Source organism: Mirounga leonina, unplaced genomic scaffold (assembly GCF_011800145.1).
Source record: "Mirounga leonina isolate KUSES-001 unplaced genomic scaffold, KU_Mleo_1.0 Mir_53, whole genome shotgun sequence".
Classification (NCBI taxonomy): domain Eukaryota; kingdom Metazoa; phylum Chordata; class Mammalia; order Carnivora; family Phocidae; genus Mirounga; species Mirounga leonina.
This window is the reverse complement of record NW_023270807.1, coordinates 1,417,814-1,431,046: the sequence shown is the minus strand read 5'-3', so window position 1 is coordinate 1,431,046 and position 13,233 is coordinate 1,417,814. Positions and strand designations below refer to the sequence as shown.

The following is a 13,233-nucleotide window of genomic DNA, read 5'->3' as shown; positions in this document are numbered from 1 at the left end:
GGATGAAGGCACCGGGCCTCATGTCCTAGACAAGAGGCACCTAGGGGAGTGCCTGACTCCAGAGGGAACTGGCAGCAGGAAGTGGCGGGGCGGAGGGCATGCAGAGGCATTTCTGGAAATCCAGTGCATTTTCAGAAGCAAACAGAAGTAAAAATAAACCCAGGTGACTTTGCAGGGAGGGAGGCCTGGGAGCTCTGGTCAGCTCTGACTGGCCAGATGCAAGTGGGTATTTATAGGGCTGTGGGTGTGGCTTCTGGGAACAATGCCCCCCCCCCCGATTTTTGTGCCCTGGGCGGGGAGCTGCAATAGATTTGAGGGGTCTGGGATCGTCAAGAGTTAGGAGCTACTGGAGGAGGGAAGGCGTGGGCTCTGGGGCCTGGAAACCTGTTTCTCCCTGACAGCCCCAGGCTGTCCTGCCCCTGCCCTGGCTCAGCAGCTGCTCCCGAGCCCTGTTGGCTGTGTCCCAGTTTCTATAGCACAGCCTCTTGCCTGCTGTGTGATCCTGAGCAAGGTGCTCGCCTTCTCTGTGTTCCAGTCTCCCCCTCCCCCGCCCCCCGTGGGAGGAGCTGGGTTGGGGGAATTCTGCCCAGTCCTCGCTGGCTTTCTCCTCCCTGAGTGCCTCCTGTGGGCGCCGCTCTGTGCTGGGCTCTCGGGTCCCTGATTTGATGACAACTGCTGTCACAGTAGGACTGTGGAGGGGGTGAGCACCTGCCTCGCACCCTTTCATCCATCCAGGAGGGTGTGGGAAGCAGCTCTTCAGAGGCCCTAGGCTTTTGGCCCAGAAAGAGGTGGGGTGGAGAGGGCTCTGCTGGGAGGGGAGCAGCGAGAGCGGAGGGGTAACCGGTAGACAGGTATGTGTGTGCGTGTGTGCGCGTGTGTGCGTGTACACATATAAATGTGAGAAGGAGACCAGATGTGGCTGTGGGATTAGGGCCAGGGTGGCACGAACCTGAGGACACAGACTGAGCAGGTGTAGTGCCGGGGGCCTGAGTCAGATCCAGGGTGCGCACGCACCTAGGGAAACAGGTATGGTCTTACGAGGACAGATGTGGCCCTAGGGGCAGGAGTGGGTGTGGCGGCCTAGAGAAAAGTGTGGGCCAGGGGCCCGAGGAACCATGGGCCTGGGGGAACAGGCATTGGCTATTCGGGGGACGTGTGTGTGCCTGGGGGCGTTCAGCCAAGGGCCCCCGCGAGCAGGGGTGGCCAGGGCGGGGCAGTGGCAGGGGCAGACACGGCCGGGCTGGGTTGGTGTGTGTTCCCACAGGCGTGTGCTAGAGGCCGCGCGGAAGGCCAACCAGACGGGCCACTTCTTCTGGATGGGCTCGGACAGCTGGGGCTCCAAGAGCGCACCCGTGCTGGACCTGGAGGAGGTGGCCGAGGGTGCTGTCACTATCCTCCCCAAGAGAATGTCTGTACGAGGTAAGCCTGGCAGCCCTGGACTGCGCCCCCCCCGCCTGCCCCCACTGTCTGTGTGTTCCCCAGCTGTTCCTTCTTACTGTCCCCCTACTCCATTCCTTGCCCACTCCTCATCTTCCCGCATCCTGTCTTTCCTCTTCCTTGGCCCACACCCTCTCTGTGCTGATGCTTGAGGCTGGGTGGCCTTACCAGTTACACTTGACCCAGCAGGATTCAAATCCAGATTCAGGAGCTTTCTTCTCCCTCTTCAGATATTTTCGGGTGTGGGAGGTGTGTGGCACATACAGGAAGCTTATTTATCAAGGACTTTTCCTTCATCTCCACACCCTTCCATCCCTTCTCCCATCTGGGACCGAGAGCCAAGGCCCTTGCTCTGCCTGGGGCACGTCCTCTGTCAGAAGGGCCTGGGAGCTGCCAGCAGGAGACAAGAAGAAGGTGATGTGCCAGGTTCTCCCTGCAGGCCCTGCCCGGGTCTGGCAGGCCCTCGGTGGTGTCGGGGTTGGGTCTATCCTGTCTGGCATCCCTTCCTCTTGGGGCAGAACCCACAGTCACCCTGGGTAGGACTGGTCTGCTCTGGCCGGAAACTCGCTGTCAGTGAGGCGTGAAGTTCCCATTAGTGGCCCAATTTGGCAGGGACCTCCCTGTCCTCACCGCAGGGGAGGCAGGCTCCCAGGGCCTTCTCCCCTGCTCCTGCTTCATTAAATAGAGGCCAGCATTGATGTTGCTGGGAAGGCCTGCAGACATCCGTCTCTACCGAACTTTCTAAGAGACCAAGGCCTGAGCACGGGAGGCCCTTGCTCAAGGTCACAGGCAGCGTACTCCCTTTACCCGGAGGTAGAGGCCGCAGAAGTTCCCATGTTACCCTTCTCAGCCTTGAGCCATAATAAACACAAAACAGTAGTGACTGTGGCTACTGGGAGACAGCTCATTTAGTCTTTCCAGCGACCCCATAAGACACTTTTTTCCACATTTAGTAAATGAATACATTAAGGCTCAGAGAGATGGAGCGACATATAGTGGCTATTAAGTGGCATACTTGTCTGACAAGTCCCTTTTCTCTCTGCGATACTAGAGAAGACTTTGAGCAGTGGTTCTCATCCAGGGGGCGATGTGACCCCCAAGGGACATATGACAAAGTCTGGAGACATTTTTGGTTGTCACAACGAGGGAGTGATGCTGCTCGACATCCTGCCCCCCACAACACATAATGATCCAGCCCTAAGCATCAAAAACGCCAAGGCTGGGAAAGCCTGCCCTCGCCCAGTCCCTCACCAATGTCAGCATTCTCCTACAGCTCCCACAGTCACAGAGCCCCCACTTGAACCCTGCCCTAGTGTGGACCCTACTGAACTTTCAGGCCTTCTGGCCCACCCCCAGCAGCTCGGTCAATGATGCATGTTCCTGGGAACAGTCATGGATGTAGAAGGGGCACTGGGTGGGAGAGAGCAGGCACTTTTCACTCGCCAGCCTGCCCGCCTTGGGGTGAGGTTTTCTGAGCTTAGAGCAGAGGCGGTGAGTCCCCTTTGGAACATCTGGAGGAGGAAGCCGTGTCTGTCATCGATGAAGAAGTTCTGGACTCAAAGACAGAAGATCCAGGCCCTCCCTGGTCTTGCTGTGTGACCTGGGTCATCCCCTACCCTCTCTTGTTTGGTCTCCTCTTCCCAACCAGAGAGCGCAGGTGCTCCCAGCCTTGGTCACCACCCCCACCAGCCTCTCTGCTCTAATCTCAGGACCCCCAGGTGGCTCCTTCTCAAAGAGGCCCGATATTAGCATTTTGGTGGTTAAAAGGCCAAGCATGAAGCATCCTCACCGCACACTTCTCTTCCATAAAGGCAGCAGTTGCAATATTACACATGCTTCCCCTGGGACTTAATACAGCTCTTTTCATTTTGAATGAAATGAAATGCTCCACATTTTGTTTTTTCTGGCGGGGCCCTGGATCAGAGGCTGTGCTCTTCCCTTCCTCTCTCCCTCTGCCTGGGCCATCTCTAAACCTGGGGTTGGGGGAAGTGGAAGCGGGGAGGGCTGGGGGCAGGTGGGGAAGGCGGGGCGCGAGGCCCTGACGTCCTGGTTCCCTGCCAGGCTTCGACCGCTACTTCTCCAGCCGCACGCTGGACAACAACCGGCGCAACATCTGGTTTGCCGAGTTCTGGGAGGACAACTTCCATTGCAAGCTGAGCCGCCACGCGCTCAAGAAGGGCAGTCACGTCAAGAAGTGCACCAGTGAGCACGCGCGGGGCGGGGCCAGGGTGGGCCCTGGGTCGGGGGTGGGCCTACCACCGGAGCGCGGGCGGGGAGAGGGGCTGGCGCCTGGGGGCGGTGCTGGGGGACCCACGGGGCGGGGTCGGAGGGAGTGGGGGGCGGGGCCTTTCGGACCGGAGGCCTCCGGGGTGGGAGGGCTTAGAATCCTAGAAACCGCCTGCTCTCAGCCGTCCCTGATGCTGCTGGGGGGAAAGCAGTTCTGTCCGGCTTGCAGCCACCTTGGGGTTCATCTGAATGTCCCTGGGATGAGCCCACAGAACTGACCCCAGCTGCCCCGTGTGGGAGTCCAGATGCTCACTGGTCTGAGCATTCTGCAGAAACCATCTCTAACCCCCTCACGGTTCCCTCCGTCATTCAACAAACACCAGTTTGACTCCCAGGGTGTGCCCGGCCCTGTTCTAAGCACTGTGGATATAGCACTGAACGAAAGAGTCAAAAATCTCTTGGAATTTTTATCCTAATAGGAAAACGTTTAAACAAGATAAATAAGTGAACTATATAGAATATGTCAGAAAGAAAATGTGCAGTAGAAACAACTAAAACAAAAAGATGGCTTTCCTGTAAAGGTAACATTTGAGCAGAGTCCTGAAAAGGATAGGGAATGGGCCACAGGAGGATGGGACAATGGGTCCATTCTACAAATTGGAAAACAGAGGCTCAGGTAGGTAAAGGGACCTGAGTTCCCATAGATGGAAAATGGTGGAGCCCGATTTGAACCCAGGTGGGTCTGAGCTCTAGGCCCTAAGTCCCCTAGGGTAGCCATCATGGTGTGTCCACATTTGGACACATTCAGATGTGGGTCTCTCTGTACTCTTGGTCTGGGCAGCTCTGCAGCAGAACCTTGCCTCAGTGACTTTGAGGGAGCTCTGGGTGTCTTCAACATGAGTGGTACCTGTGGGAGGATGGTGAACTCCCTCTTGTATCCTCCTGGACTGATCGGTATAGCTTGGGCAGAGGGCCAGATGAGCAAGGGGCCACTGGCCTGGGTGCAGGGACATGCTGCATGGAATCTTAGGCGGTGGGGAGATCCCCCCAGGGCCAGGGGAGGAGGAAGCTGGATGAGGTTGGTGGGCATGTGGGGAGGATGCTGCCCTCTGGTGGCCAGGGCCCTCTGGGAATCAGAAGTATTGGCCATTTAGGAGCGTGGGTATCCCCCCTCCCCTCTCCATCCCTGGGGCCCAGCAGGCATGCTCACGTGTGGGTTGTACGTGGTAGTGTGTGTGCACACATGGGTGTGTGTGACTGTGTGTACCTAAGTCAGTATGTCTAAGAGAGAAGGGGTATGTGTGCGTTTGTCTGACGTAGGGTCTCATGTTTCTGGCTGAGCCAATAACCCCAAATACCACGGCTTGTTGTGCATCTACTGTGTTCCAGATGCTTTAAAGGCATTATCTCATTTCGCTCTTACAACAGCTCTAGGGGCTTTTGCGATCCCCATATTATAGAGGAGGATATGGAGAGTCAGAGAGGCCAAGCTGCTTGCCGAAGCCTGCACAGCAAATGCCTTCATCAGGCAGTAATCACAGCGGAGGTTTAAGAAGTGCAAACGTGACAGCACAGGAGACAGCGTTCGTGGGTAGGGTGACCGTACAGCTTGGTGACTCCTTTTCTCCTGGCCGAATTTTAGAAAAATCCCATTTATTACTATTTTTTAAAGATTTATTTATTTATTTTAGAGAGAGAGAGAGCACAAGCAAGAGGGACAGAGGGAGAGGGAGTAAGAGTCTCAAGCGGATTCCATGCTGAGATGGAGCCTGATGCGAGGCTCGATCTCCTGACCCTGAGATCATGACCTGCGCCAAAACCAAGAGTTGGATGCTTAACCATTGGCGCCACCCAGGTGCCCCTAAAAACCTTTTATTCTTAAAAGTGCCTAAATGGGGTAGAAAATTGTATAGTCACCCTGATTATAGGTCACCAGACCTGGCTTGAAGATGGGGATGGGGGACACTGGAACTGGGGTCAGGATGGGTAACTGGGGTCTCCCGTATCCCGCCTGCCAAGGGCGAGGGGCTTTCTGGAGTGACTTCTTGGTCTGGGAGGGGCAGGAGTGGGGAGGGCCTTGGTCAGCCCCTGTAGGCTCTACCCAGACTCCCAGTCCACAGGTCAGGATTTGCAAATGTCTCCCGCCTGGCTGGTGAAATGGGGAAAGGGGCACCTCTCCGCAGCCCTAAGGGAGGATGTTTGGGCTCTCAGAGCCGGCAGAGGAAGGAGGGCGAGAGCACAATTCAGAAGAGCGTAGAGCTTCACTGCGAGCCTAAGGCAAACTCTGTGACCTCTCTGGGCCTTTGCTTTCTTATCTGAGGAATGGGATTGATGGTGAGCCAGCCCAGAGGGTGTCTTGGGATGGAAATGAGAAAGTATGGAGGTACTTTGTGAACTGAAGAATGGGGCCTCTCAGGCCTGGCGGTGCATTGGAATCACCGGGCAGCTTTGAAAACTACAGTAGCCCTCACCCCCAGACTCGTTCAGTCAGAACCTCAGGGGTGGGTTCTGGGCTATAGATTTTGTGAAAACTCCCTGGATGATTATGTGTATTTAGGGCTGGGAAGTCCCCAAGCCTGGTTTGCTGTGAATGTCCTGGGGATTTTTTTAAAGCTACTGATGCCTGACCCCCAGACCTTGTCAGTGAATTGGTCCTGGGTGCAACCTGGGCATCGGGATTTTTTTCAAAGTGCCACAGGGGGTTCTACTGTGCAGCAAAGTATGGGAGCCTCTGGGTGGGAGGGAGAGGCAGTGATGGGAGGGAGGATGGCATGCACCCCAGGCAGGAGGGAAGGCGTAAGCAAAGGAGCAGAAACTGGAATGAGGAGGGGTATGCATCACAGGGAGGGGTGGAAGGACAGCACCTTACAGCTGCATCTGAAGCCCCAGCAGGGGTGGTAAGGGTCCTGGTGTGACCCCAAGTCAGGTGTGGCGAGCCCGTCCATCTCGGGGTAACGTGAGGAGCAGGGCTCCTGCTGGGAATGTTTGTGGGACCTGAAGACCACCCTGGGTGAGGGCGAGGCAGCTCTGGCTTCCCATGGCCTTGCCCGGGTTTGAGCTGAGCCGCTCCCTTGGGAGAATGTCTTAGGCCAGGAGGGCTGGGGTGACGCCCACGGAGGGCTGGCTCTGCACTGGGCACCTGGTAGGGGGCAGGGGAAGGACTCGCCCCTGGTCTGGATCTGACTCTGTGTCCTCCCTGCTGTGTGACCTTGGATGAGTCATTTAACCTCTCTGAGTCTCAGAGAAGACAGGAAAGTCACCGCCCATGTCAGTGGCTTGTCTCGAGGACTGGAGATGAAGGTATGAAGAGGCTGGCTGAAAGATGGCATGCATGATCGGTGCTGGTAAAATGCTTGTTGATATGGAAAGGGAGTGGGAGCGATGGGATTTCCAAGTCTATTGGGACCAGTGCTATGTGTCAGCTGTAGGATCTCAGGTGAGGGAGGGCAGTTGGTATAGGCTGTCGCAGGTGCAGCACCCATTCTACAGAAGAGGCTACTGAGGCCATTTGAGAACATCACAGCCTAGAGAATTGGCAGAACTGGCTTTCTACCCAGGCAGCCTGGCTCTAGAGCTGGTGCCCTGCCCAGTCTCTCGGGTTTCCTGCCCTCCCCCTCCTCCAGCCCCCCTCTCTCTTGCCCCCAGCCAGCCCAGGCATGCTCTGTGTTCTCCTCCGACCCCTGCTCTGTCTCCAGAGCCTGGCTTCCCACTCACTTCTTCCAGGATGCCTGCCTCTCCACCCTGGGGGCCTTGTATTGGCCCACTCTGGTCCCCTTGACGCCAACAGACTCCATGGTTGGCCTCTGCCTGTTTCAGTCCCACAGGCTGCTCCTGGAGGGCGCTAATTCCTCAGCACCTCCAGCCTGCCTGCCAAGGGCTGGGCAGAGCACTGCGGCAACCCGAGGAAGTCTCAGAAGAGCCGCAGAGGCCGGCGGGTGGAGATTGGGCTGGTGTGTCTCCAAGTGGTAAGAGGGAGAGGGTATCACACGTTCTTTCTCAACCATACAGCCAGGAGGGTCCGGCAGACCTGTGTGACCTCGGCAGGGCATCATACCTCTTGAGGCCTCAGTTTCCTCATCTGTAAGATGGGAATCGTATTACCCACGCCTATCCCCCCAGAGCCCCACTCCCAGCAGAGCTATCTTGCTCACCTTTTCCCAGAGAAGGGGCCCGAGATGATCTGCAGGAAGCACCTGCAGATTGCCCAGGGGCCGCCCCACACCTGAGCCAGGGAGGGGTCACTGAGTGGGGGGTGGTCTTTGCAGCTGTCAGGCCCAGGGGAGGGCAGCACCTGCCTCCGTCTCTGTCTCCCTGGGAGCACGCGGAGAGGCTTTGGGAGTTAAAGGCGGAAACAAGGCGGATGTGGCATCCCTCTTCTTGAGAGCACAACCAGCCAGGTGATGGCCGAGCGGAGGAGGGCCCGGCTTATGAGGTAACAGGAGAATTTACTGCCTGCTCTTCCCAGGGGCTGGGAGTTCTGACAGGGAGGGCGGCTGCATGGCAGCTGGGGATGTGTAGCAGACTCCTGTCACCTGCCCGCGCTAGCAGCCACGGCACCACCACCAGTAATAATAACAGCTAATAGTTATATTGGATTTATCGCTTATCAAGCCCTGTTCTAGTGTTTGGCATTTAACCTTCGCAGCAACCTGTTTTACAGATGGGGAAACTGAGGTACAGAGGGGCTGAAGACTTGCCCAAGGTCACAAGATCATAAGTAACAGAGCTGGGATTTGAACCTGGGCAGTCTGGCTCCAGAAATGTCCTGCCTCAGAGCAGCTGATAATCTTAGGCCCAGGGCCCTCCTGGCTATTCCAGCCTGGCTTTGAAGGATCTGCCGATCTACACATTCCCAAAGGGACCTGAGAAAGCTTCCTTCCTGGGGAAAGGCAGGGGGACCAACATCTGAAATTGCCTGTTATCTCTGGTGGGTGCCAGGCTGTGCCGCCTGTTAGAGGAACTCACCTTTATTCAAGCCATCAGTCACATGGCGGCCGGAGGGATCCTGGGCCCGTCCCCTCCGTGCTGCTTCTCCCTTGTCCCAGCGGGTTTCACTAAGAGGCTGATTCCTGGGCTCTGTGAGGGGAGCTCCCACTGCCCCTGGGAGACAATTCAGCTCTCTAGACAAGGGGGTGGGTGGTGGGGTAGCTCTGGCAGTCAGTGCCTCGGGTCTCCAGGGAGGGCCCCACCATGAGACCAGAGAGAATAGACCCCAAGGAGCCCCTTGGAAGGAAATTGAGAGTTCTGGGAGCCCAGGGAAGTTGCACTTTTGAATAGGGAGGTCAGAAGTTCTCATGGAGTAGGTGATGCTGGAGCAAAGACCCAAAGCTAGTGAGAGAGCCCGGCATGTGGAAGCCTGGGAACGAGCATGCCAGGCAGAGGGCACGGCCTATGCAAAGCATGCCTGGCAGGTCAGGGGAGCAGTGAGGAGGCCCATGTGCTTGAAGCAGAGTGGGTAACAGGAAGGAGATGAGGTCAGAGAGGCAGGGGGGGCCAGTCCATCCTGGGGGTGCCTGGTAGGCAATGTGTAGGGATTTAGTCTTTTCTGCCGAATGAGACAGAGCCATTGCAGGTTTGAAAGAGGATTGACGTGATCCGATTCCTGTTCTAAGAGGCTCATTCTGTCTGTGGCCTGGAGAGAGGAGGTAGGGGTGTGGGCAGAGTGGGAGCCCGGTTTGGAGGTCTGTGCTGTAGTCCGGGCGGGAGGTGACGGAGTCTGGAGCAGGTGGTGGCCTTGGAGGTGAGGAGGGGTCAGACTCTGCCAGTTTTGCAGAGTGGCCATAGAATTTGCTGAAGGATCAGAGGTGAGAGAAAGGGGACGATAAATCAAGGATGACCGCATGATTCTTGGCCGTGCAGGAGACGGGGGGAGGAAGGTCGGGCTGGGGAGGAGAGTCAGGAGCTTGGTTTAGGCATGAGATGTCTGTCCGGTGTGGGAGTGGGAGCAGGCATTAGGGGGGACACCTGGCTGGCCTTGGATTTGGGGAGTTGCTGGCATATGGATGGGGCTGGCTGGAGACACCAAGGGAGGGAATATGGTTTAGGGTCCTGGCACTGAGCTCTGGACACTGGGAGGTCAAGGGGGTTGGGGAGGGGAGCCATCAGGGAGGCCGGAGGGAAAACAAAGCTCAGCCCCATCACCTGCTGTCATGCTGCAGGTGGCGGGTGGTGCAGAGAGAGCAAGTGAGATGGGAGGAAGAATGGGTGAGGGGATTTGGCAGCGTGGGACTCCTTGGAGAAATAGGTGCAAAACCCAGATTGGAGTTGGTCAGGAAAACAAGGGAGAAATTGATGACAGGTGAGTAGGGACAATGCTTTCGAGAAGTTCCATTCGAGAAAGAGAAGGCATGATGCTAGCTGGGGGCAGGGGGCGTCGAGAGAAGGTTTTTGTTTGCTTAAATGGGGGAAATGAAGGCATATTTCCATGTTGAGCGGAAAGATCCACTGGAGGGAAGGCCAGGTGCTGCTGGAAGGGGAAGGAACACGGCTGGGTGATGGGGCATGAGAGGATGTCCCTGTGGGACAACTGTGATTCTAGTCCCCTTCCCCCTACCCCCGGGACCCCATCCTACCCTGTCTGGGAGAGCTAAGCCCCAGGCTCCTGGGCGCAGGCCTCAGAATCAGCCCGATGCAGAGAACAGCCTTGCCTGGGAGCTGGTCTGTGCAGGTGGCAAGCGTGGCTTCTTGTCTAGTGGTCTGGTGTCGAGTGGTCTTGGGGGCCGGCCTCATTTCACAGACAAGGGGGCCAAAGCTCAGAGATGCCAAGCAACTCACTAGGACTGCAAGAGACCCAATGGGGGAGGGTGGTAGGCTGCTCCCATCGAGACGTGACACCCATGTCCTGATTCTCAAACTGGGGTCTGTGGACATCTGGGGACACGCTCTGGAAGTCAGACTGTCAGGGACCCAGGAGTTCCAGGATGATTCTTGAACTTGGCGTTTTCATTCAGTGGCCATCCAGAAGTGATCTCTACCAATTTCAGAGACACAAACTTCTCTGCTGCTGTGAGCATTTGCCATCGGAAGTCAGGGTCATAGTGGGGACTTCAACTTCCGATGTCCTCAAGAATATGAGGTCATATTCTTGAAGGTCTGAACTGTTGTCCTTCAAAAGGGGTCTGAAGCTGGTTCAGGTTGAGGAGCCATGGGCTGTACTGCCACAGAGCCAGAGCGAACCCCTGAGAGAGTCAGGAGCCCACCCCCGCCGGGCGAGTCACCGTCCCTCCTCCCCGCTCAGGTGGTGATCCTCCATCTGCCCCAACCGGTCATCCGCAGAGACACCTGAGCTGGCCCCGACTTCCCTGGGACACGAGTGGGTGGAGAGCTGAGGCTGGAGTTGGGAGTTTAGGAAAACAGATAGAGGGGGCCAGACAGAGTTGGAGCTGCCTCAGACTGGAAAGCAGGTGTCTTGATGGAGGGGAGGGCCCCACAGAGACCATGGTGTGAGGGTGAAGAACAAGAGTGTGACCCTAGGAAAGGGAGAGCCTGCCATGTGATTTTGGGGCATGAAGGGCAGGACTGGGGAGCATGGAGCCCAGCTTCAGGAGCAGGACTCACGGGACCCTCAGAAAAACCTGCGTGTTTCAGGGAGGTGACGAGGAGAATGGCTCAACCACAGGTGAGTCAGGAAAGAGGGGGGATGGCCTGGAAGCACAGTGTGGCAGCTTTGTCCCCCCATCTGTATATCGGCAGGCAGGCTGACCTGGGCCCCTGTCTGCGTGGGGTAGGTACCCTGTACTCATCTCATCTTGAAGGGAGGAGAGCCCACATGCACCAGGCTGTAGGCAGGATGGAGGGGGAGGGATGTGGGATCTTCCGCAGTGGAGGAGTGCCCACGAGGAGAGGAAACAGGTTTACGAAGCGATTCTGCGTATAAGGTATGATGCAGTGTGTTATCTGCCTATTCCTCCTTAATCCTTCCAGAGACTCCACAGGGTCAGTATCATTACCCTGAATTTACATCTGAGGAATGGACGTTTTGCTTGACCTGGGCCATCTAGCCGATCCATGGCAGAGCCAGGACAGAGGCCCAGCTGTGTTTGCTAGACTGTAGCTCCTAGGGGGATCTCTTATCCTACTTCCTGGAAGTTTGCCCAAGGGATGAAAACTGGTGTGTACGTTTGCATATTTGTACGTAAATGCAGGCTCTGCACGCAGATGGGTGTGGTGTGTCCACGCACTTGTGCTGGATTGCACGCGTGGACGTCCGCCTGTGCATAGAGACACGCCGGCGCCCCCTGGTCCCCTCAGTGCTCACCAGCCCCATCTTTGCCAATGGACTTACTGGCCCTGGGAATGGGCCTTGGCCTAAGATTGGCGGGAGCCCAAGTGTTTTTCTCCTCAGATGGGCAGCCCTGAGGTGTCCTCCACGTCGTCTCCTGGAAGGCCCCAGCAGAATCAAGCCCCACGCCTGGCATCCTGCCTCCCTTCCCCAGCCCAGATTCCTAGCCCCAAGGATACTTCCAGGTGTCACCTCCCAGAGAAAACACCCGTGGGCCTCTCAGCCCGACAGTGGGTGAATCTGGAGGACCGGATGCTTGGATGCTGGTTGAGTAGCCGTGTCTCTGTTACCTGTGTTTATACGCATTTGGACACGGGTGTGTGTATAGATGTGCATCTCAGTGCCCTCAGGGTTGCGTGTAGCCACCCTGGATGTGTAACTGTGGAAATACACACGTGTGTACCTCATTGATTTTTGTCTCCTTTATGCGAGGGAGCCTCTTTGAGAACTGTGCTCACACGCGCGTGCAAGCGTAACGCGCAGGAGGGTTGCAGCTGGGCGGGGTGAGTTGTGGCGAGGTGATGGGGGAGACAAGGAGGAACTCTGATTATTTCAACCTTGACAACTCATTGCAATTACAATTTACAACCTGCAGACAAAGGCTGCAGTCACCGTAGTAACCATAGCTGCGGGGTTTTGACGGAGAAAATCCTTTCCGATGGTTTCCCCGGCTGGCTGTCACCCGTGGCAGAGCCAAACGCATCTCTGGCTCACTGCACCCCGGGACACAATTAGGACATCTTTAAACCGTTGCTGCTGTCATTACCACCATGTGTCTGGGATTTATCTCCTCCAGTAGTGCTCAGAAATGTGTGTCCTGCTTCCTCCCAGAACTGCCTGGGCCTGGGGGTCCTGCCCACCCACGAGGGGATTTTCTGACCCCCTCCCCACTTCTCTCCACGACCACCACCTGCTTTGGACCTGCAGCAGCGATCCCTAACTCCCAATTAGGCCTGGGCCCCAGAGAAGGGGCAGGAGGCAGACCAGGGGCTGGATGGGGGAAGAAGAGGGGGAGGGATGGGATGGGGTGGTGGAAACTCTTACGGAGCCAGAGAGATCCAGGTTCAAATCCCAGCTCTGCCACTTCCCAGCCAGACCCATCCCCAGGTATGTATGAGCAGGTGCTAGGTGACAGGATTCCTGGGAAATTCTGGGTACATCACTTGACCACTTGCAAACCTCAGTTACCTCCTCTGTGAGGGGGGCCAGTTCAGCCTACCTCCCAGAGCCTTGGAGAGGAGAAATGCCAGGCATGTGAAGGCTCTCGGTGAGCACCAGTCATGCTGTGG

The 13,233-nt window shown here is 56.8% G+C and overlaps 1 protein-coding gene across 2 annotated transcripts in view; it reads left to right on the top strand.

Moving 5' to 3' along the window:
- The window catches only part of GRM4 (glutamate metabotropic receptor 4), a 104,713-nt gene that overhangs the window by 70,516 nt on the left and 20,964 nt on the right, over window positions 1-13,233 (top strand). Inside the window, exons 4-5 of one of the 2 annotated variants that reach the window (XM_034990564.1) lie at window positions 1,265-1,419; window positions 3,499-3,639. In XM_034990564.1, coding sequence (XP_034846455.1) covers window positions 1,265-1,419; window positions 3,499-3,639 — 296 coding nt within the window. The remainder of the gene's footprint in view (window positions 1-1,264; window positions 1,420-3,498; window positions 3,640-13,233) is intronic. The other variant, XM_034990565.1, reaches the window with a different exon arrangement.